Here is a 24061-nt window from a genome sequence, read left to right on the forward strand (position 1 = left end):
CTGTGTCTTTCCCAGGGGACAAGCGAGTGGTGAAGCTCTACCTGAAATCTAAGGAGACAGGGAAGAAGTTTGCCTCTGTGGATTTTGTTTTCTACAACTGCAGCGTCCATCAGTCGTAAGTGGCTTGGTCTTTGGGAGCAGATGGTGGGACAGTGTGAGACTTGAGGGGGGAGAGATCTCAGTCTTGTGGGTGCTGATGTTGCGAGAGGAAAGGGCAGTCAAGTATAGTGGTGTTTGCACTGAGAAACCACCTCTGTTTGCCTTTGTAAACTGGGACGGTGACCAGAGCACCCACAATTGCTTTGGGCATGCAGGAACGTGTAGCATCAAGGCAGAAGCTCACTTAAAAACAGGTCTTTGGGTTTGGCAGAGCCTTGGAAGAAAAAAGTGAGTTTACTGCATTGCAGGCTGTGGCAATCCATGTGACCAAGAATGATGAGCACCTTCTTGTTCCTGGAAACAGTTAATAGGAGTGACTGGGTGATGCAAAAGGAGAAGCTTGTGTTTTCCTGCATACCTGCTTCCCAGGCTTGCTGGAGAGCCAGCTGGAAAGTTACAGCAACATGGGATGGAGCATGCTGCGTGTCCTGGGGCGTTTACTCAAGAATTTCCTAACTGGAAGTAACTGTGGATTTTCTTTCTCGTGTGGCTGCTGTGAAATCTGCTCCATGGAAGGGTTGTTAGGCAGTTTGAGAGATACAGGTGGTAGAGCAGAGGAGGTGTGGGTTATTGATGCAGGTGTGTCGAAAGCAGGGTGTCCAAAGCCTCTAACAGCGAGCTCCTGATGAGGAGCTACGGAGAGATGGCTCTGCTTTGGGAATACTGGAGTAAATGCTGGGATGTGTTAGGGCAAAGAATTTGGAGCTCAAGAATGCAAACGATTCTATTACCCTGCCAGAAACCTCCCATGGATGGTAGCGCTCCAGCTGATCAGTAATTATAGATAAGCAAATGCAGAGTGATCTCTTGGATGGCTTTTTGCAGAGTGTCTAGCCTGGCTCGGGGGCCTCTGCAGCAGGTTGCTTCTCCAAAGCCTGTTTGGATTTTCCATTTTGATCAGGGAAAAGCAGGTGAGGTGCAGGCACCCAGGCTGGGTACCTGCAGTAAGCTCTGAGGAGGGTGAGTTGAAGGAAAGCCCCTTCCAACCTTGTGTGTGTCATGGCAGGGAGGGGATGTTCTATCTTGCCTGCCCATTGTGCAGGGACCAGATCTTGGCTCCTGTGAGTGCTGTGCTGGTGAGGGAGGGGGGAGAGAGAGAGAGAGAGAGAGTTTGCAAACTTGACTTTCTCCCTCACCTTGACTCCTGCGATGAGCTTTGTCTCCCTTCACGTCGTGTGGTTTCAATAACATTAGCTCAGCTTTGGCTCAGGCTGGCTGCATGTCATTATTTTGCAAATCAAAAAGCAAATTTGACTTTTGGTTGTTTTCTAAATGAAAGAATGAAGACTTTTAAGTACAAATGGCATCAGATTAGGTCCAATGGGGGCTCCAGTGTTCTGGTCCGGGGTGGGAGAAGGTGGTGAGGGAATTGGGAATTATTTTATGTGTCAGACACAGGAAGGGGGGAAACCAATCTCCCCCCCAAACAAACCTACAACAAAGAGCCCTGACTGATTTATTACTGCGTTGATGTTTAATTTTGGATGCATTATTTAAAAAGGCTAATTATGGATGCATTAATATTTATGGACTTCACTTGGAGCTGATAGAAAAGTCCATGTTCTAGGCTGCTGAACATTTCTATTATCTTCTTTCCGTCAAGAATTTTGGGGGTTGGAGGCAGTGTTAACTCTGTGACCTGCAGTCAAGTCATAGCCAGAGAGCATGGCAATACCTGGGATGATGCAATACTCTTAAATACCATCTGCAGACAGACGTCTTTAATGGATCTCTTTGGAGTTAATAGCTTTTCAGATCTGGGTTTCACATTTTGTGGAGGAAAATCTATACGTCAGCCTGATAAATTCTGTATTAGGAACAATATGCTGTTCCACGAGGCTAATGTTTTTCCTGTGGAGATCTCTGAGCGCTGTGCACTACATTTTCTTTTTGTATTTTGGTGGCTTTGCTCAGGTGGGAAGCCAGAGGCCTGAGTGTCAAATCATTTCTCAGCTGTGGATGAAATGTTTCGGCGAGGTTTTGCAGATGGTTGTGGAGAGATGGGAGGATAAGGCAGCTCTTCACTGGTGTCAGCTGAGCTAGCTTCAGGGAAGCCAGTACAGCCTCCACTGTGTACACCAGGGAGAGTCTGAGCCTTATTTTCAGCAGACATCTGGAAAGGCATTAGTGAAATGTGCCATTCAAGCCCTTTTGTGGGCTGTGGGGCTGATCCTGCCACTGTGCAAGCATCCCTGCTCTCTTGTTTCTCATCGCTTTGCAAAACTCTTCTTCCCATGCATTTTCAATGACTGCTGGAACCAGCAGTTGCAGAAGGAAAGATACTTCTAATCCCATTTCCTACAGGGGAGGAAGAGTACGGAGGAGGTTGTGCTGCCTGTATGTTTGGCTTGTGATGATCCAGGCTGAGAGATTGCCTTCCAGATAGTGTCCTGTTGGCTGTCGCATCTGTTATTGCAGGGCTTTCTAATGTCACACAGTGCTATGGGACTGTGTCCATTGCAGACCAGTATCACTGGCTCCTGGAGTACTTCTCTGTGCAGGTCCCTGGGAGCCCTGATATGACTTGCACCCTCTCTAGGGGTCTATTCCTTGGTCTGGCATGGTCAACTGGCAAGCTTCAAGGTGTCTCAGTTTGGTGTAACACACCCCAGGAGCTTGGGGCTTCTGTAGGGCTTAGGCAGGTGTTTGCAGTCAGTGGCATCTTTGGGCATCTTGCTCCTAAAGGCTGGTGCATTAGGCAAGGGATAATTCTGTCTGAGCTGTGAGAAGTGCATTGAAAGGAGCTGTGGAAAGCTGGAGGTTGATGCAGAAAAATGGGTCCCTTGCCAAAGCAAAGGTGGATGGCTGAGGATCATAGAATCAATAAGGTTGAAAAAGACCTCAGATCATCAAGTCCAACCTGTCACCCAACACCTCATGACTAACTAAGCCATGGCTTCAAGTGCCAATCCCCTTTTGAACACCTCTAGGGATGGTGACTCCACCACCTCCCTGGGCAGCACATCCCAATGGCCAACAACTCTTTCTGTGAAGAAGCCCATGCCAGGGAAGCAGGGCTGCTTGTACAGGCTCATCTGCGGCTCCTGGGGACAGACTGGTTCCTGTGGTGGAGGACAGGATGGAAAACCCCAAGACAGGGAGTGGGGTGGATTCCCTTGGGGGTTTCCTATGGGGTGTAGATCAAGCACAGGCATTTAAAGACCGCACGGCGCTTTGATCGCCTAATGAATCGGCCTGGGTCCAGCGCGTGCGCGGGCAGATGTTGAGGTCGTCTTTGTCAGCATTAAACTCCCTCTTCAAAGCGCTGGTAGGGAAATGACTTCCCTTTCAAGATAAAGACGTACCATCAGGCTCCCTGCCTGCCTCTGGCAGAGCCTGCACTTGCCAGCGAGGTGGGCGAGTGGGGAATCCTCCCAGAAAGCCAGCAAGCAATTCCGGGGAGTACCAAGATGTATTTCTTCTCACTGTTTTCATCTTTGCTCTCTGGGATTCTCCTCTGGAAACTCTGCTCTGTAAATGTTGCTGCAGTTTGGCTTTTTGGAGAATGTGGCTGCAGGGACAGGGATGGCAAGTGGAGAGGAATAGAGAAGAAAATGAGAGCCTTTGATGCTGTGGGTAGGTTTTGCAGTGCTGCTGGTTTTTGAGCACCGGCATGTCACCAGACTCCCTTCCTGCGTGACCAGCCATTGCAGTGGGGGAGCAAAAACCCCGGTGGTGGCATAGTGGAAGGGAGGAAATCCTGTCAGTGGGTTTTATGCTGAGAGGGGATCTGAGCAGTCTGGACACCTGTGGTGGTGCAGGCCTGCACTGTCTGCCCTGTCTGGGAGGTGGTCATGATGCTACCAGCTCATGGTTGTGTCTCACTGCAGTGGTGGCTGTGGCACCCAGGTCCCATCAGCTGCTGAGTTTCTCAGAGGCTGGAGCAAGGGGCAGACATACCAGGTGGCTCTGGCTCCTCCTGGCTGGAGAGATGTGAGTCTGCTGTGATCCTGCCCCACAGGTCGAGCTTCCCCTATAAGCCTCCTGGGATTTTAATGCATGTCCCAGGGGCTGTGCTGGGAAGTCAGGGCTGTGCTGCTCTGGAGGCTGAGGCACCTGTTGGCACCTACGGGACGATGCCAGCCCTCATGCCACGCATTACTGCTGCCTTTCTCAGTGCCTGCACCGTTGAGCTGCCCACACATGGAGTGGCTGTTTCTCTGCTGGCCAGACACTGCTTGTTTCCAGATGTTTCTAGATGCTTTCTTTTCAAAGGCATGGACAGATGGCTGCAAGCAGTTGAGTGAGTCTGTTTGAGTTAGCACAGCTGAGCTGCAAGGCGGTAACAGATCCCTCTGTATTCCTGGGCTGGGGCAGGTGGAAAATCCCGTAGGATGGCCTCAGAGACCACTTGAGATAACCTGGTTTATGTCACATTTGTTGTGAATGAGGAGGGCTGCTACAGCCTGGTGTTGTTTCAGTGAAACCTGGGTCTGATTCTGCATCCCCCATCTGCATGATGGCAGATGCCTTGGACCACTCTGCAGTGGGTCTGTGTGCCCAACCCCTACCCTTTGAGTAAAGCCCTTGGCAAAACCTGCCAGGGACAGAAAAGCATCAGGCTGGCAGAAATGGATTGAGATGGGCAGGGATGGATGGAGGCAAGAGCTGAGCTCCCACCCTGTACCTCTTCCTACTTTGGGTCTGGGCACAGATTGGGAAGGGCAGAGCTGCCTGTAGATTTGTGTAGAGGTTTGGGGGGTACTGACCATCTGTTCCTGCTGCTCCACAGGATATCCCCCCTCTCCCTGAGGCAGAGAGATGGATATAAAACCCAAAGCTCTGCAGTTCAGCCCCTCACCCTTGACAGCTGCTGCTCCAGATGCAGACTGTGCTGGAGCTGAGTGTTTGCAAAGGATGCAGCCTCCTGCCAAGAGGAGGTCTGAGGAGCAGTTGGGGGGCTTGCAGGCAGGCTGTGCTGTGCATGTGCAGATGCTGTTTCCATCAGCACCGTGTTTATAATTTTCCTTCTTAATGGTCCTCCCTTGCTCTTGGTGCCATTCAGCTTGCCTCTGTCCCTCCTCCCTGCCTGTCACTCTGTGTCCTTTCTGGAATATGCTGCTCCATGGAAGCAGGCTCAGTGTGCATGTGTGCATGGTGCTCACAGGCCCTCTCCCTCTACTGTTTGCTGCCCAGGTTTATCTCAGCCCTGTGGACCCTAGTTTTGTTTTCAGCCTTTCCCACTCACCCCACTCAGTGCACTGAAGAGCTCTGGGCTCCTCTGGGCATGTGACATGCCTGGTGCTGGGACAGTAGAAGGGAGAGTGAGCAAGGAGCCTGAGTCCAGTACTGCAGCATTACTTTAGATCAGGCATGGAGGCAGCTGCAACCTCATCATGACAGCTGGAGGTGCACTCTACAGAGCTGCCCATGTGCCCAGCGAGGAGCCAGTCCCCAAAGCCACCCCTGGGTCTGGGCTTGTCCTGCAGCGATGCTTGTGGTCCTGAATGTTCCATGGAGATGCACTCAGTTCTGAGATGCTCCTTAACTGTCTCACTTCCCTCTCCACAGAGCTGCTTTTCTGCCACATGTGAGGTGTTTCCCTCGCATGGCTTAGAAAGTTTGGTACTGGTTATGAAAGTGGAGTGGGTCTTGACCCAGCTGTGTAGTCAGTTAGGAATAAGAGTGGAAGCTGTGTGGAGGCTCCAGCTTTGCCCCTGTGCCACTCAGGGGTGGGCAGAGCTGCCCTGCTGCCTGCAGAGCTCCCTGCTCTTTCTGGGGGTGCTTGCAGGCTGGCAGTGAGCCTGGGTTTGTTTTGGAATGACCCTGAAATGTGACTTGGAGGTTGGTGCCACTTCTGTCACATGAAGGCATAAGGAGGCTCCCCCACCCCCAGTCTAAGCTTCATCTCCACTGGTCCCTGGTATGGATGGGGAGGAGGCAGATGGGGAGCAAGCTGTGGGTCCATGTCTTCACTGCACCTCCAGCATTGGTTTTCTGCCCGGCTGGGCTTCTTGCACTCCTGGCATGCTTCAGGGAGGGGGACTTCAACACATGAAGGAGGGCCTCCCCCTAATTATCAGGAGTGATGAAAGCCTCTTAGGCAAGAAGTGACGAGGGATGAGTGCCTGACCGTGGGAAGGAGAGAGACGGCACAGATGGCATCATGCTGCAGAGCAGCCTGCTCCTGTGCCGGGAACAGCCAGCAGCCCCTCGCGGGCACTCTGGGGATAGGGTCCTGACCATGCCACCTGGCCTGACCTGCAGCCAGGGCGCCCTGCCTCGGCTCCTGCCCTGGGTTTTGGGCAGCCTTGCAGGGCCCTGGGTTGGTAATGAGGACATGCTGAAGCTGGCAGGACCGAGGCAGGCTGGAAGGGGGGGTTGCACTGTGTTGCTGGCAGCCGGACGCTGGCTTGCTCACCACTTTACAGGGTCTTTGGCCAGCCGGGGGGTGCTGGCCCAGAGAGGCTCTGAGTGCAGCAGAGATGTTACAGAGCGAGATGTGTGGTGCTGAGTGCTCTTAGGGTGGTGCTGGATGTCCTTCCAGCAGATGGAGAGCCATGGCAGAAGGGAGAGTGTGAAAACCATCTCTCAGGATGGGGCTGTAGAAATGGCTCTGTTAAGTTAGAAGCGGTTGGGAGGGCTGAAGTAGGAGGGAGGGAGCTGTGCGCCTTGGGGTGTACATGAAAGATAACCTGAGATGCTTTAGGTCCTTTGACAAAGGGAGACCAGGAGACTAACTGGGACTGCAGTAGGTAAAAGGCAAGGAAGCCCTCAGGTGAGGAGGGTCCCAAAATAGACAAGATTTGGCTTTGGCCCTGAAGAACTGCAGAGCAGAGCTGTAGGTCGTAGAGGCTGGGGTGCCCAGAGCAGGGCTTTGCTAGGTGCTTCACCCAACTTCTTTGAGGTGTCTTCTGAGGTGGTGGAGAGGGGATTGGGGAGTCTTTCTGCAGACCCTGAAAGACATGATGGCTGGAAGATCTCCCCTTTGCAGAAGGCTGATTTCATGGGAGAGTTGGTCGTTATGCCTCAGCACATGCTTGGACCAAGCTCCTCTCTGACATGACCTCTCTGTGGGTTCTCTACTTCCGTGAAAATTAACCCATGCTTTCCCTGCCCTGCTGCCTCCATGCCCTGGATTTCTCTGTTCACCAGTCACTGTCTGAGTCCTTATCAGGAGAACAGTATCCAGGAGCCACCCTTAGCTTCGTTTGTGTCCTCTGCTCCTCCCACCCTCTGCACCCCCCTCCATCAAAGCAACCAGAGATAGGAGGCTGTGGCTCTGCTTTTAAGTTGAATCTCTGCAGCTGAAATAAAATTGCATATATTTGCATAAGGAGCATCTCAATTAGCATATTTGTGGGTAAAGCTAAAAGGGCTGTTCATTTGAAAGTGAAAATGTGAGCGAAACATGGAAATGACTTCCAGCCCCCTTTGCAAGCAGCTTAATTAAATATTTCCTTAGTGTGTGCTCATGGATTTGGGAAGCTCTTGCTGTATATGTAATGGTGTGTGAAACCCTGTGAACTTCTGGGGTGGGCACCGGCATTCTGAGCTGCCCACACTCACGCCTCCAAGGTGACAAATGTCTGCTGGAGGGCAAGGGATTTGGCATGTCTGTCTCTGCCACCCGAGGATCTCCCTCCACAGGAGTTTTCTTCCTGCCCCTCACGCAATGGTGCTCTACTTGCTGTGTTGTTTCCTAGGGGCAGAGGCAGGGAGGTAGCTGTGATTTGGAAGTGGCATCAGGCTGGGCAGGGCTGCTGCCAGGGGAAGATCATGCCTTTGATTAAATGTAATTGCTCCTGTTCATACTCAGATCAGTGAGGGCAGGTATGTGCCTTCTAGGAAGACAAATAGTGCTGCTGCTTCCACCCCCCACTTCTTTCTCTTCTTTGTTTTGTTTTGGTGGTTGTTGTTTTGGTTGGCTTTTTTTAAAGCCAGGATGATTATTTTGTTTTCCTTCAAGCTCCTGCCTCAACTTGGGCTGCATGGGACATGCTTGGCACAGACCTGCCCCAGGAAGGACCTCACTGCTGCCTTGGGGCAGTGTGGTGGGGAGAGCTCAGCCCCTTCCTTCTTCACAAGGGCGAGGGCCCCAAAAGCTGCCCCCTGCCTGCGGGGGTGGGTGGGATCTCTTGTATTTGCAAACAGGGCTGCCTCATGTGCACCATGAAGAGACGGTGTGCTTTTAGCAGGAAGTGGTTTGTAACGGAATAGGCTATTGGGGTGCTGCTTGTGTGAATGGTGGCACAAAGAGGGGAACCTGTATGTCCTCTCCTGTGTGGGGGAGAGGCATGGGCTTCTGGAGCTGGGTTTTTTAGTAAGAGACGTGCAGAGCAAAGTACGGGGCCCCCAACATCCCCGGGAGCCCCCGGCATCCCCCAGAGCCTGAGCACATCCTCCAGGAGAGGGGAACACGTGCGATCACACCGCACAAAGAGCCTGGAAAGGAGGCTGAGGAGAGAGATAGAAGCATCTCAGGCTGGAGAGAGGGGGTGGAAGTGCACACAGGCACGCAGGCGCGGCTGCGGAGGGCTGAGGAGGAGGGGGGCTGAGGGAGGGGGTCACACACAACCTATTGTGAGCGGCTGAAAGGCGCTACAGTCCCGAAATGTTAATCTGCCCCAACCTTTCCCCAGTTATAATTTTCCTCTCAATGAGTGTGCATTAATCCGGCCCTTTCTCCCCTGTTTCCCTGCGGTGCAGAGCCCTTGTTCTGCCGCTTCTCGCTAAAACCGCCTTTCTGCGAACCCAAATAAAGCTCCCAAAGTCTGGAGCTCGGCCCGCGCCCAGCCGCGGGGCGGGCAGGGTCAGCTTGCCAAGCAGAGGAGGGAGCGCAGCCGCCGCCGCTGGGGCACAGACCCTGCAGTGCCGGAAAGGCTCTTTCCCCTCAGCCTGCCGTGGGTCAACCTGGCGGCGTGTGCAGGCAGCTCGCCTCCCAGCCTGCTGCTTCACGGCTCTCGCCCCACACGGGAGGGGTCCTTCCTACCCGGGCATACGGGATTGCCTGTAGATGCTGTCCTGCCGAAGCATCCCCAGAAGTGCCCCAATGGACCCTGCCTTGCTGTTGCCCTGACACCTCCCACTTCTCTCTCTGCAGCTGCCTGTCCTGTGTGAATGGCTCCTTCCCCTGCCACTGGTGCAAGTATCGCCACATCTGCACTCACAACGCAGCTGACTGCTCCTTCCTGGAGGGACGGGTGAAGCTCTCTGAGGTAAGGCAATGTCAGCCAGCTTTCCTCTCCTGCCCCAGTCCTGTCGTGGCCCGCTGCCCTACAGGGAAGTGTTTAGAAGAGAGCAAACTGCATTGGAAGCCTTCCCCACCACCTTGCCTAAGGTGCTAAGGCTGCCTGGGAAGCACAGGAGGGGTGGGAAATGCCAGTGGGGAGAGGCTGTGTTGCTGTGGAGAGGCTGCTTGGGAAGTGCAGCCCAGAGCACTTTAGGCTGAATGAAGGGAAAAACAAAGGCAGAGCCGCTGAAGCATTTTCCTTTGATGTTTCTGAAGGGAGCAAGCTTGAACTGTCATTGCAGAACAACTTGTTTTCAGAGAGGGGAAGGTTGAAATCCATAAAACAAACGGTTTTGCTACACCTCAAACATTCTTCCTCTCAAATGCTTTGCTAAGAAACGTGTTCTTTTGTGGGGGTTCATCCTGTGCAGTATCCGTGCCACCCACTGGGGAAACCTGTCACTGACAGGGTGCTTGCAGAGGGTCCCAGTGTCCCCCAGCCTGTGGTAGCGCTGCTGGCTGCTTGTGTTGGGTCTGAAGGTTTGACAAGCAACTGCTAGCTGTACAGTAATGCTGACTTCGAACTGGAAGGGAGAGTTTTTGGAAGGAGAGTTTCTCCTCTGTTCTTGTCCTGGAAGGGGGCTCTAATTGAACTTGCTTTGGTTTCCCAATATGCCTGTGCAGGGGCCCAGCAGGAAGGGTCCCGCTTGCCTGATGGTTGCTGCTGGGAGCAAAGATGTATGCTGTCCTCATGAGAACAGCTCAAGTGGATGTTGTTCTGGAGAAAGCATTTGCCCAGCTTGTCTCAGATAAAGCTTGGTCTCTGAGCTGTGGCAGAGCTGGTGTCCCAGAAGCCTCCCAGTCTGGGACTGGTCCCCAGAAGCAGTGATGAGCAAGAAAAGCTTGTCTGCACTTCACAGACCATGTGTGAAGGCAAGCAACTGAGATGTCCCTCAAGGTCTTTGCAGTCCTGGCTAGCACTGAGAGGAAGCCTGCCTCTCTGTCTCCCCATTTGGGAGGAGCAGCACTCTGAGTGAATTGCCATCCCCTATAACTAGTGTCTTCTGAGATCTGTGGGCTCGTGGCTGTCCTTCTTGAACATGGCTGTTGTCCTCCCTGTGTCCCCCTGCTTCTGGGCTGGGAGCATGCATGGAGTCAGATCCCTCTGTGGTTGAGACACCCCAATTAATTTTCCCTCTCTGCCTCTCTCATCACTCAGAGAGCTCTCTCACAGGAGAGAATGGCAGAGCTGGGCCATTACTCAACCATTGCCCAGCCACCAGCAGCACTAAATGATTTTGTGCCAGGGTGGGATGGATGGAGAAGCTTCTTTCCATGTACTGAGGCTGAACCCTGCATGGCTTCTGTGCTCCCTTGGTGTGGGTCAGCCTGGACTGGAGGCCAAGTGTCAAGCCTAGATCAACCCACCACACCCATGTGGAAAAACAGAGCACCTCCTGCCTCTCCCAGGAGAGCTGCTGTGTCTGTGGGGGAACATTTGGGCTTTGCAACCTGCAGAAAGAGCTGCTTGGATGCTCCCTGGTTTGGAGCCTCCAAGTGCTTCAGGAGTTGGTGGACCTGCAGAAGATGAGTTTCCCTGTACAGGGCCATGCTGAGCTCTTGTTGTGATCCAGCCCGTTGGAATGTGCTGCCCAGGGAGGTGGTGGAGTCACTGTCCCTGGAGGTGTTCAAGAGGGGATTGGATGTGGCACTTAGTGCCATGGTCTAGTAGTCATGAGGTCTGTGGTGACAGGCTGGACTTGATGATCTTTGAGGTCTTTTCCAACCTTGTTGATTCTATGATCCTTAGTCCGAGCATGGAGCTGAGTAAAGCTGCTTCTAAGCCAAGTGCATTGGGAGAGATGGAAAAACCCAACCATGTGGACAGATGGGGTTGATGCTTGCAGCCCCTCTGCCAGCCTCTCAGATGGTGTGGTGGGTTGACGTTTCCTCCCCAACATTAACTTTGCCAGACCAACTCAGTTAGAAGCAAATGAAGCTGTATTTGCAAGCAAAATCTACGCTGTACAATGGAATGCAAGGAGCATGTACAAAATATACAGCATTTACAATATTATACAGATATTTACAATTAATAAACAGCACAAGGACTCCCCTGGCCAAGGACTACAGGAACCTACTAGCTTCTCCCTCCCGGCTTCTCCCTTTACCCCCCCATACAAAAGGGACAAGAGAAAGGAGCAGAGGAGTTAGACTTAGCCAAGGCCAGCCAGAGCATGCAGATTCTCTCTCCTGAGCGAAGCAAAACCAGCTGAGATCAGAAAGGAAGAGAAAAGGAAAGGGAAGAATTGTTATGGTACAGCTCCTCTTATTCCAGATATTTACCCAATGAATTTGTTTAGAATAACCTTTTGTTTTCCTGGTTGACCCAATAGAGATTTATTTACATTTTTGCACTTTTCTGCTCAAAATCTGTAACTAACTAAATTCTAAAGGTGTAGCCTAAAACCACCACAGATGGCTCAGTGATGGCTTTGCACTGTGCCTTCCACCATACAGCCAAACTCCAGGGTCTGCCACTTTCCCACAGCTCCCTGGTGTTGTCATTCGAGTGCAAGGGGCTTGCAGTGTACTCATGGGTGCTCAAGGAGGGAGGATTTGGTAGCGTGGGAAGATCAGAGGAAGCTGTTTTCTCCTAGTTTCTGCCCTGAAGACATCTGTTGATGGATTGACCTGCCCCAGTTATCCCAGAAGCCTTGGTACTGCTTCTGCAAACACTCTTGGTGTCCAGACCACTGGGCCCCAGTGGCTTGCTTCTGCCCAGTCCCCTTGCTGAGGGCATGGAAAGCTGCTGGGGGGTTCTGCTTCCCTGCCAGACAAACCCAAAGCTTCTGGCTGAACTCCCCAGGGATGTTGTCTTTGGGACGCATGCACTTCTCCCGCAGACCAGCTGCTTGGGAACTCATTTTGGTCCAGAGCAGGCTGCCCCACAGCAGACCTTTTGACCACACTGGGGCCTGGAGTGGTGCCTGGCTTGGGGTTTGGAGTGCCTGGCTCAGCCTGCTTGTGCATTGGTGTGGCCTCGGCTGTTCCCGGCAGCATGGTCAGACATCCTCAGAGCAGCTGCTGCTGTGGGCTGCCTGTCTGGGCAGCATGCTGCATGATGAGACATCCCATTCCCATCCTCAGCTGTCCTGATCTTCAGTGTGGTGGGCGAGGGAACTGAGTGCCAACCCACGGCACCACTGCACAAGTTAATAGTAGGTGTCCAGCCCCAATCTCTCTGTGGGAGGATGTCTAATGGGAGGGCTGTTTTAAGCAGAATTTGGTCTGTCTCTGTTGACTGTAGTGTGGTGGGCACTGGTCAGAAGAGACAAACATTAACAGTAGTGCTTAACTCTTCCTTCACTGGTTCCCACGGGTGGTTCACCATAGTTTCCTGGGTAGGAGAGTAGCAGCTGTTTGGTAGGAAAACTTGAAGAGTGACCCACAGCATTCTGCCCTGGGCATGCCAGGAATGTTTGCCTGGATTTCTAGGGTTGGCAGGACGGGAACAGGGCGTGGGTAGGAGCCACCAGTCATGTAAATGTGCCTGGGAACAGTGGCAGCAGGAAGGATGTCCCTGCCCGCTGGCTGCAGTGGCTTTGAAGCCTGGGCTCCAGAGATAGTCCTCCTCTGTGGCTTGCTCTACCTGGGATGCAGAGCTGGTGATGAAGCAGTGCAGGCTGCTGTTCGCTTTTCCCTGGTCGTGGTGCTCAGCGGTGGCTGCAGGATGATCAGTGGTGGAAGCTGGAGCTTTCCATTCCAAAAATCTGTTCTCCTGCAACAGTTCTTACTGCCTGCTGATGTAGAGCTGCTGTGCTGGTGAAAGGCTGCTGGCTTGCAGGGACCAAGTGTTTGAGTTCAGTTTAAGCAGGTTCAGTTTGTCTTCATTCTCCTATCAATGGGAATGGCTGAGGACTTCATGATGGAACCTCAAAGCCAGGATCAGTCCCAGCCTGCTTTCATCCCCACCTCAGCTGATGGCACAGCCTTGTAGCTGGAGCTGGGAGCTGCAAGAGAAACCCAAACCACAGCCTTTGCAGTGTGACTCTAAAGCTCTTACCCTTTCAAGCACACCTGGACACCTTTGTCACGTTTTTCTCCAGCTAGAAAAGCAGTTTTAACAGAAACTATCCAAGTTGTGCTATGTTTGGGAAACTGTGCCTCAGGAGTCTTGCTGTTCTGCGTGTCCCATTCCTTCCTAGCTCCCTGCTCCTGGGGGCTGGGGCTCTGCAGGAAGGGCTGTTTGAGGCAGGACAGGGAGCTCCAGGGGCTGTGCAGAGCGTTCCAAGGGACGCAAGCGTTGGGTAATGCTGGAGCAAGCTTCCTCAGTGGTTGGCATTGCTCATAGGGGATATGAGTTGTCCCAGTGCCCCCACTCCTCTGGGCACCCTGGGCGCCCACCAGCACCAGGTGCTTCCTGTTTGGGCGCAGGCTGACATTTTTGCTGGATGAGACACTTCTGCCTGCAGATGTGGAGCATGTGACGTCACGAGGGGACTCGGCTCAGACTGCGAGTCAGCAAAACCAGCTTCTGGCCTGCGTGGGGAGAGGGATGCACAGCGCTGCCGCGCTGCCCGGCCTCGCGTGGTCACGGCCACGGCCTCGCCTGGGCTGGCAGCAATAATTACAGGAAAAATAAGGAGGTGGAGGTGTTGGAGAGCAAGATGAGAGCTAAGCCTTGCAGAGGTGAAGGTGCATGCCACCTGTGGGGTCCCCTGCAATGTGAATAGAATAGAATTAACCAGGTTGGAAAAGAGCTTGGAAGGGGATCAAGCAGGTGGGGACTTCTACATCATCAGTACTTCTGAGCTGGGAGCCCATGGGGAGCAACTGCCTCACAGTGGTGGGTGCCAGTTATCAATGGCAGTGGGTGTGTGGGGGCTCCTTGCTGCGAGCCTTGAGCTCGTTCTGAAAGAGGAGCAACTGAAGCCATTTGCAGAGGGGCAGCCATGGTATGGAACAGGGTGGTGGCAGAGCAGCACCAAGGTTCCCGAGACGGTCCCAGTCCCATCACCATCTCTGGGTTGGGGCTGGCACCACTTTTCCTCTTTGCTTTCACTTTGTTTTGGGGATGAAGTTTCTTCCCTCACAAACCATGCTTTAGCAGAATACAGGCTTGTGAATAGCAGAAAGCCTAAAGAGTAAAATTAGTTGGTGTTTTGTGTCAACACTTGCTGAATGAAGCAGTTTGTCGTTTCTCAGCATCATTGGAAAGTGATTCTGCTAGATTAATCCTGCTGGCTGAGATAAAACCTGGTGCTGGGCAAGGTCTAGCCCAGCTGGCTGTGGGGTGGCAGGAGGCAGCAGGGCAGTGTTGGCCATGTGTGGCAGCTGGTGGCCTTTGGGCAATAGCTGCCCCTGGAGCCATGGTCATTGGCAGCCTTGTGAGAGCAGCAGAGTGGCTGTGTCCACTCCCAGTGCTGCTGCTGCCATTCCTGGTTTCGGAGCAGCTCGTTGCAGCACACATTATTCCCCCTGGATGTTATTTCAAGCTGATACTTCCAGGAGGCTCTGCCATAGGTGTGAGACCTCTACCTGGCTTGGCAAAACTCACGTGGGATTGCATCAGACTGTTGTTGCCGAAATGGCACCTGCTGGGGCCATGGAGCTGTTTTGCTGCCTGAGCTCATTTATTTTTGCTCCCTCCTGCTCCCCTGTGCTTTGCAACAAGGCTCCCCAGCTTCCCTGGAGCAGCTGGGAGCCTGTGGCTATTAATAGTTGAGTGCTTTGCTCTCTCAACGGCTCCTTCCTTGGGGAGTGCCGGGCCTAGCAAGGTCGTGTCAAGCCCCTTGCTCTTGCCTTCCTCCCTGGCTTGGACTCACCAGCATTGAGCCATTGTCTCCTGGGCAGCCTGCAGCTGGGCTGGTTGGGGTGATGCTGCTTTGAACTGGCCATGGATAGAAGCAGCAGCAGCAAAACACACTTCAGAGCAGGTTCTTTGCAACACTGCAGAAGCACATAGCAGTGTCAAAGTGTGAAAAGGCTTTTCTGTCTACCTGTAAAGGAAGAGGATTGCAGGCTGTTAAGGGAAACAGGAGGGTTGAGAGGGTAGCCTGGCAAAGCATAGACCAGTAGACATTAACTCTGGAATCTCCTGACTGCAGTGATGATGTTAAAGCCCATCTTGGTATCAGTTGATTTGTTCAAACATGTATTGCTGTTGCAGTGCCTACAGGTTCCATAGCTGAATCTTCTCCCCACCTCATACCTGGATCAACCTGAGCTTGGGAAACACCCCACTGCCTCTCTACTGTCTCTGTCTTGTGGGCTTTGATCAGAGCAGCCATGAGATGCTGTTTTGGGGTTGGCTGCACAAAAGGATTTACTCCAGCCTGTGCTCAGGGTGGTATTTTCGCTGTGCATTGCCCAGCCTGCCAAGCAAGGAAGGGTCAGTGGGGTGTTGAGTGGTGCTCCCTTCTCACCAGCTGCTTCTCATTTCTCTTGCAGGATTGCCCCCAGATCCTGCCCTCCACCCAGATCTACATCCCTGTGGGTGTAGTGAAGCCCATCACCCTGACGGCCAAGAACCTGCCCCAGCCGCAGTCCGGCCAGCGCAACTATGAGTGCATCTTCCACATCCCCGGCAGCACCACGCGAGTCACCGCCCTGCGCTTCAACAGCACCAGCATCCAGTGCCAGAACACCTCGGTGAGTGCCCGGCTCGCCTTGGTGCCGGCTTCCTTGGCAGGCTGCTCATTCCTGCCCTGCCCTGGGACCTCCCTGCCTCATTGCGCAGCTGGGTTTGCTCTCTGCGGGCAGGTAGTGTGGGTTTCTGGTGCTTGTGGTGTGTGAGGTGGGCTCCCCTCGCTTCTCCTGGGTGCCTGGGGAGGCTGCTGCTTGGGGTCATTCTGGGTAGGATCAGTGCCAGAGCCGTCCTGGGGGACCTGCCAGGCTTTAGGAGTACTTCCAAGGAAATTGGCTTTGGAAAGCTGAAGAAAGTTGTCTGGGCTGGAGCCAGCTGGCCTGAGCCTGCCAGAGCCTTGCCGCTTCCTTCTCCCTGCCTGCTCTTGCTTCCTCCTGACACGAAGCCATCCCCCTTTACAGGCAGGATTGAGCTAACACCTTCTCCATGTCCTGCTGTGCACACGCTTCCCCACATGCGGCCATGCCTACAATCTCCATGAGTGCTTACCCTCCTCCCATGCAGCCCCTCTGCATCTCCAGCTGGCAGCTACCGCATCCCACCACCTGCCTGCCTGTTCTCTATCCCCAGCCCCTGCTGGTGCATTGCTGCCTGCCTCTCTGTCCTTGAACCCTGCAGCTCTATCACTTAATCTCTCTCCTGCAGGCAACTCTGCCTGGTCTGCCCTCTCTGGTTCCCTTATCACTAAGCATGGGGTTGTTTTGTGGCCCCTCAGTGAGCAGTGTATGTGCCTCTTGCTGTGCAAGGAGTGCCAAACCCATAAGCAAACTCACCCAGGGTATTAAGAACCGTGCCCCCCCCCCCCAAACTGATTTTGCTCAGCTCCTCCATTGCTCAGCTCCTCAGCTGCCCTGCTGAGCTCTGCACCGACCTGCCCTTGCCTGCATGGAGCCAGCCCTCCCTTCTGCTTCTTGTTTAATCCTTTTAAAATTTGTTTTCCATCGCTCACACTGTGAAAGCTCATTTGCAGCCTAGCACCAGCACCAATCCCTGCTCCCTTTGGTGGCACAAGTGACATTTAGAGACCATTGAAGATGAGCCCTGGCTCTCTTCTGCCTCCAGCACTCCCAGGGCCGTGAAGCATTTGGGCAGGGGGAGCATCCTGGGTCGCTGCCTCCTGCCCCTGGCATCAGGGCTGGAGATGCTGTGCTGCAAGGGCTGTTTCTTGGTGACATGCAGTTTGCAAGGAGCAGAAATACTCCTTATCCTGAGCTGCTGGCTGGAAATGCTGGTGGTGTGCTTGACCTGGAGGCAAATGCAGGTAGTGGCACAAAGTGCAGGCTCCAGAGAGCAGCAGGACCAGAGCAGTGTCTGCAGGACTCTGCTGCAAGAAGCTGTTAGAGAGGCAGCTTAAGCAAAGGTTTGTGGTCTTGCTACTGTGTTTGGGGGAAAAAAAGAAGCTGCCCAGTGGAGCTGACTTGGTTGCCGGTCCCTGATCTTAATACTGACCCTCATCAGGGCCTTCACCATGCAGATCTGCCCCTGGACCCATCACCTGCAGAAGTTAGTGTTAGTGTTTCAAGGGAAATGCAATGGCTGTGTGTGCAAAGAGACATCATGGTGGTGGGGATCCTTCACTGGGATTTCATTACTTCTGGCCGCCAAGCTTGCCCACGCTATCTCCAGCACAGCCACATGGGAGGTTGCTTATGGTTCAGCTGATCCGTGATTGTCCCAGGAGAAGCCCTGTTACATTGGGTACCTGTTTGGTTGTCCGAAGGCTGTTTTGCAGTGTGTCTGTGCCTGATCCCACTGCTGGAAGACCCATGCCTGGAAATGGCCTGGAGGAACCTTGTTGCAGGGGGGGGGGAGAAAAGTGGCCTCTCTGTGCCAAAGGGAGAGCCCAGCCTGCAGGGACTCCAGCTGGGAATAGAACTGCATTAGCACCTGGGAGCTAAAGCTGCTTCTGCCTGGGGCACAGGAAGTCTATGGCAGAAGCGGATGTTGGCTCGCAGACCTCCATCCCTCCTGGTGATTTGCTGGTTCTGAGCTTTGCAGGGACGTCTTGTGAGCCTCTGCCTGGCACGAGCCCCTCAGCCAGCGCAGCCTCCTGCCAAGTCTTTTCTGCCTGCAACTGGTAGAGCTGGCAGTTCCCTCTTGCCCAATTCTTTACCCTGCAGTTTGGCTTAGCGGATTCAAAAGCAGTTTGGGACGGTGTGTGCTGCACTGCAGCTGCATAGTGCAGGCGGCAGCCCTTGGCTCCATTGGGGTGTTGGGTGAGGTGCCTGTACTGGAGCCTTTGCATAACAGAGACAGGACTTGGTGTGGGGGTTTAAATATTTAGACTTATTTCTCCCCAGTAAGTTCCAGTTTGCAAGGCAGGAGGGAGGTGCAGAATCGTAAACCACTGCCTGTGTTTCCCAAGGGGTACTGTGGCTGCCAGCACCAGTGTCACAGCCTCTGCAGCTCTTGTCCAAAGGGATAGGACTGCCTCCTTGCCCTGTATGGGCCCTATGCGGAGCTGAGGTAACCCACACCTCCTGGACTGCCAGTGGTGGACCTTTGACCTGAAAATTATCAGGGATGCCCTGAAAACAAAGGAAATCAACTGGAGAGCCTGTGAGAGGCATTGTGGGCTGTGTAGGAGTGGGTGTCGGCAGCTCCGTGGTGCCATGGTCTCGGGCAGGAGATGTGGCTTTCAGGCACAGTGTGTCTTCACAGACGGAAGAAGAGAGTTTTGGCTTGAAAGAAGCTGTCTTGCTTTCAGGGTCTGCTCATCTGCTTTAACATTTGAGGGCATTTAGCCAGGCTGCTTTATGGTGTGGGAGATTCAGATTCACACTTCTGTGATGCTTGTCTCCTCTCTGTCTTTTTTTGCAGTCCGTCTGGCTGGTTGATAGCACTTTAGGCTTCTGTGCAGTCACTCACCAATGACCTGCTGGCTCTTCCATTGCCATTCATCCCTTGGGTTAGGATTTTGTGTCTTGCCTGGTATGGAGGATACTGGGCAGTGGAGAAATAGGGAAAGGATGACTTCCTCCCAGCCAGCAACTGAGGAGTAGATGTCCTCTCCGAGGGAAGGCATTTACTCAGGCTTTATTTCCAGGAGTTCAATGGGATCTAAACAAGAGGTTAATTACCCTGCGGAATTAGGGATGCTTTCCTGAATTGTTCGTGAATGGAAGGGATAATAAGTCAAGCCAGGCTTAAAACTCCTGGTCTTTTGTTTAATTTTAGTGCTTGTCAAACTCCAATGACTTGTTAGCACTTTGAAGAAAGGACATCTTGTTTAAATATTCAGCACTCCATTCATTAAGGTTCGAGTGTTGACTATAAACATCATTTGAGACACCCAATAGATCTTCAGCAAACTCAAGGGAGACAGGCCTGGCGTTCCCCATGCATCCCAGCAGGGCACAAAACAAGCCCAATAAAAGTGTTTCTGCTTCCTCACTTTGGTCTTTTTTTTTTTTTTAAGCTCTTTAAAAGGAAAGCAACCCTAAGGATTTCACACGTGTATTGTAAAGGAACAAAAAGGAAAGACAAGCCTAACTAAGAAAATGAAATTCTTTGCCAGTAAACTTTTTTTATTGTTAATTGTTACTTTTAATCTTCTGGAGGCAGAGATTTCCAGGCTTGTTTCTTGCAGCCCAGGGTGGAGAAATGGTCACCTGTCTTAATGTGTGCATGTAATGTCACCGAGTTTCATTATCAAAGCATTCCCTGCCCTTGCCTGTTCTTTCCCATCTGCCATCCCTCGGTGGAGCTCATTCTTCAGATTGCTGCAAAAAATAAGCAGTTTTGCTGTTGGAAAGTATCACAGCCCCCAATCTGCACTACTGCTTGTAGTGGTGGACTTCATCTGATTTAGTCTTGGCCTTGGCAAAATGGCTACAGGTGTTTCTTGCTGTCAGGGGGTCTGGGTTTTCTCTCTGGAATGTTCTTTTCAGTAGCCCCAGAGCTGCTCTTTCCCTTTAAATGTAAAAATAAGAGGAACCCCTGATCTCCTTTCCATGAGCATTTGACTTTGTCATCTCAGCACTTTAAATTAAGCCTCATGCCTCAATTATTTTCCTTTCCTTTTAACCAAAGCCCCGTGTGGCAAGGAGCAGCTGTGTCACCTCCCTGGCTCCCTTTTGGCTCTTTCCTCACCAATCCCTCTGGTATGGGCAGCCCACCCTGCCCACCCATTTTGGCTGCAGCTCTGGAGGTCACTGCTTTCTGGCCTGGCTTGGGGGCTTGGATTGGGATGTTCACCCAGGAGTGGCTTGTTCCCATGACAAAATGATGAGGCTGCTGAGCAAACTGAGCTATTGGGGGAGCATGGTACTCAGTGAAGATGCTGAAACCAGGGTGCCCAGCCCTGGATGTGGATCCTGAGCAGGTAGGCAAGACCTGGTAGATTAACTTTTTCTGGGTGATTTTTATTATGGTAGAGCCTGAGTGCTGCTCTGACATACTCCCAAGGTCTTGGGTTCTCACTTACACCCTGCAAAAAATTTGGGCAGGAGGAATCCAGGCGAAGCAGCTGATGTGTGATGGGGGAGGGGAGGAAGAGATTTATGTTAAGAGAGCAAAAGGAGATCCAGAATGAGAGGCCAAGCAGTGCCGTCAAGTTGTGCTGTTGTGTGGCTGATGGTGTTTTACTAGGCCTAGGGTGTATTTATGGAGGCACATAAATCATACCCACACGCCACGCACCTCCAGTGCATGGATCTCTAATTAACCAGCCATGGAAAGGGAAGCAGGATTGGAGCCCAGAATGCCAGCACCGTTTGCCAACAAAGCCGTGCTCTCCGTCCTAGCAGTGCCTACATTTATCTTTCCTGCAGCAGTGTTTAAAGTGAAAAGGGAGTATCAGGAGAGTTTGATAGGATCCAATTAAATTCCAGCAGATAAAATAATGATGAATTGCAGTTGAGCCCTGGCGAGACGCGATGTACATTACTGCCGTCCCCGTAGTGCAGGGGAAGGAGTTGAGGTCATCAACTACAGAAAAATAGGACACAGCTGCAGCCCAAGCGCTCCTCCAGAAATGCAGCCCTGGGGGATGGTGCATAAGTGAGGGAGGGGGGTTGCAAGGGAGGTTGGGATTTGTGGGTTTGCTCACAGAGGGCAGAGGAGCAGCCCCTCTGCTGCAGTTTGTTGGGGCTGGGATGCCTTATGGCAAGGGATTTGATGCTCACAGGGCCACCTTGACTTGTATGGGCTCAAAAGGGCTAGTGCCTTGGCTTGTTGGCATGATGCTTGCAGAACATCCCAAAATGCATCTCATTGTAATTGGCCCACAGATTTTGGGGTGCCCTCTTGCTGGCTGTGGCTCTGCCCTGGGAGCATGGCTTTTAGGAGTGCTGAGCCCCACACCCCAAAGGGGATCTGGGCAGCTCTCAGTGCCTATTGCTGGTGTCTGGTATGTGAGCAGTGGGCTTCCTAGAACCAAATGTGAGATCTTCAGGGCATGTGGACCCACAGCCCTTGCAGCACTCTAAGCTGGCAGGTATCCTCTTGCATGGGGATGGGGCGAGTGTGCGAACTGGGGGAAGCACATGAGGTTGTCAGCTGTTACTTGGGAAGATGCCTGAGATAAGTCTTGGGTGAAGAGCCTTGAGACAGATTTAGTGAGGAGTCCTCTCGCTTGAATCATCACTACAGAAAGCCTTTCTGGGAATAGCCATATCCAGGTTGATGGGGCTGGCATTATCTTCTGTCAGCTCTTCCATGCTTCCCTTGCAAACTCTTCCAGCAAGGGACAGGAAGGCTGGCTGGGTTAGGTAAGGAGCCAGACAGCTCATATCTGTGCTGCTGACTCACTCAACATCTTTTCTCCCATCCCAGCACTGATGGTTTGCTCTTGGGTCTTTGCCTGTCATTTTTTGGTCCCAGAGCAAATGTCGCTTTCCCAGATCTTGGCTTTGCAGGAGCTGCTGACCTGTGCTGCATTATCCTTCAACGCAGCCGGAGAGGGGGGAGTGTCTCAGGAGCCTTTGTGTAGCAAAAGCTGGTCTGATAGCAGGTTTGCCTGGCTAGGTGCATCTCCCCACTCACACCCGCTCTGGCTTCCTCTCCCACAGCTCATCCCAGATCGCTGCCAGCCACAGTGATTGATTAACTGGGAAGTTAATAACAGATAAGTGTTTAATGGATGTTTAGCACCATGTGAGCTGGAAGCAGGGAGGAGCCAGCATGATGGAACCTGCTGGCTGTCTGTGGGCTCTTGTCTAGATTGCATGGGATGGACAGATTGGTAAGCCAGCCCCCTGCCTGATTCCCCATGGCTGGGGGCCTTCAGGGCTGGAAGGCAGCTGCTGCTTTCCTCAGCTGTTGCAGTGGGGGTGCTGCCACCTACATGGCTGTGGCTGTGCCTGTGGATGAAGAGGGTACTGTGCTGCTTGCACCACAGCAACAGCAGCTGCAAGACGACCTTTTGAAACCCTCCTTCAAAATAAGAGATGCTTTAGAAATTGGAATCTGATGGATCTCCACACCCCAGGAGGCTAAGCACTGACCCACTGTGGCTGTAGCTCCTGCCCACATATGACCAAGCCATGACTCTGGCTCCAGAACCCTACAGGTACCAGTAATGGCATCCAAACTGTGGACCCACTGCCCATCTGTGTGGGGCAGGTGAGAAACTGATTTTTCATTGATATCTGCATCCTCTTGGTGACCCCATGCCACGAGCACCGGCTGGGGTGAAGTCTCCTGCTCATACCTGCTACTTCCTGCCGTACAGTCCTGTATACCTAGCTGCTCCCCACCATCTGCTCTAGCTCCATGCCATGACAAATTCAGCATCCTCAGCACAGTGTCTTTTCCAGGGATGTCATCTCTTGTGCAACTGCCCTGTTCCTGTCTTGGGGCTGGTGCATGAAGAGTTAATGCTCTCCCTCCCTCTCGCCCTATTCTTCTTCCTCCAACCCACCTCCCAGAAGAACTAATTTCCAAAAGCAGCCGGGGCAGAGAGATGCAAATAAGTGTTTTGGACAGCTGCAGGCTGGATGCCTTCCCGAGATGCCAGGGCCCCAGATGAGACATGTCAGAGTACAAATTGAAAATGCCAATTTCACTTATGCTGCCACGTGGCTCGACACAGCTAAATTCTGCTCCGGCACTGCCACCGCCCTCCGCAGCACATGCGCCCTTCTGCTGCCATTCTCCCTCTATTTGCTGCTGCAAGTCTGGACAGCTCCTCATGTCCTGTTGGACATGTCCTTGAGTGGGTGTGGAGTAGAAGATGATCAGATCTGGACTTCCAGCCCAGTTCTGGCTCCATCTTCTCAAGCCTGTTGATGGGAATGTTGCAGAGAGGCCCTGGTTGTAGATGGTGTGTGATGGAGGTGTGGCTGAAGGTCCTCTGAGCAACCACTCTGAGACGTGCTGTGTCTGGGAGGCTGTACGGTATGGGGTGATGAGGCTCTTCCTGTAGAGGCAACATGGTGGTGGAGCTGCTGGGTGCCCAAGAAAGGGTTGAGTTTTCAGCTGGATGTCTTATGCTTTACAACTGCTGCAGCCCTCCTCCTTGGGATGGGCTGCATTTTGGGGTCCTCTACCCTGTGTTTGTGTGGAGTGGCCCCCAGACATAGAAGCACTAGCGAAAACTATAGAGGTGAAATTGAAGAGCAGGCTTGGCCTGCACTTTGTAGGGCTGAGGGAGGAGTGCATTGCCATAGCCATGCCTTATATTGGGCATGTGCCCCATTTTGGCACTGGACATGCTGCCTGGTGGGGAGAGGCTCAGCACAGAAAGGACCAGCTTTGATGCTGAAGCGAGGACTCAAGTGTCTCTTACTTCCAACAGTTATCTGGGCATTCTGACTCCCTTCATGGGTCATGTCTATTCCTCCCCTGGTGGTGGCTGAGTACAGCAGACCCAAGGAGCAGTTCCTGGTGCTGGCAAGGGACAAATGTACTTTGTGGGGCAGCAGCTGGAGGAGATACTGAGGCCATCTCCTCTGTGTATGGCACTGGGGATGTGAAAGGTGACGCTTAGGCAGGCAGGAGGTGGTGGCAGGGCGGTGGCCAGCCCGTGGCCGGTGAGCTGCTGCTGGTGCATCCACCGCTCCCTAACGAACTCCAGCAAGCCATGAATCATTCATTTAATCTCTCCCGACACGCCTGTCATTTTCCCGTGCGAGGAGCGG

At 52.9% G+C, this 24061-nt stretch overlaps 1 protein-coding gene across 1 annotated transcript in view; it reads left to right on the top strand.

The window, feature by feature from the left end:
* The window catches only part of PLXNA1 (plexin A1), a 124444-nt gene that overhangs the window by 58822 nt on the left and 41561 nt on the right, over positions 1-24061 (top strand). The window contains exons 8-10 of the mRNA XM_054162857.1: positions 16-115; positions 9203-9317; positions 15785-15985. Coding sequence (XP_054018832.1) covers positions 16-115; positions 9203-9317; positions 15785-15985 — 416 coding nt within the window. The remainder of the gene's footprint in view (positions 1-15; positions 116-9202; positions 9318-15784; positions 15986-24061) is intronic.

This window comes from Dryobates pubescens, chromosome 1, assembly GCF_014839835.1.
Source record: "Dryobates pubescens isolate bDryPub1 chromosome 1, bDryPub1.pri, whole genome shotgun sequence".
Taxonomy (NCBI): Eukaryota; Metazoa; Chordata; class Aves; order Piciformes; family Picidae; genus Dryobates; species Dryobates pubescens.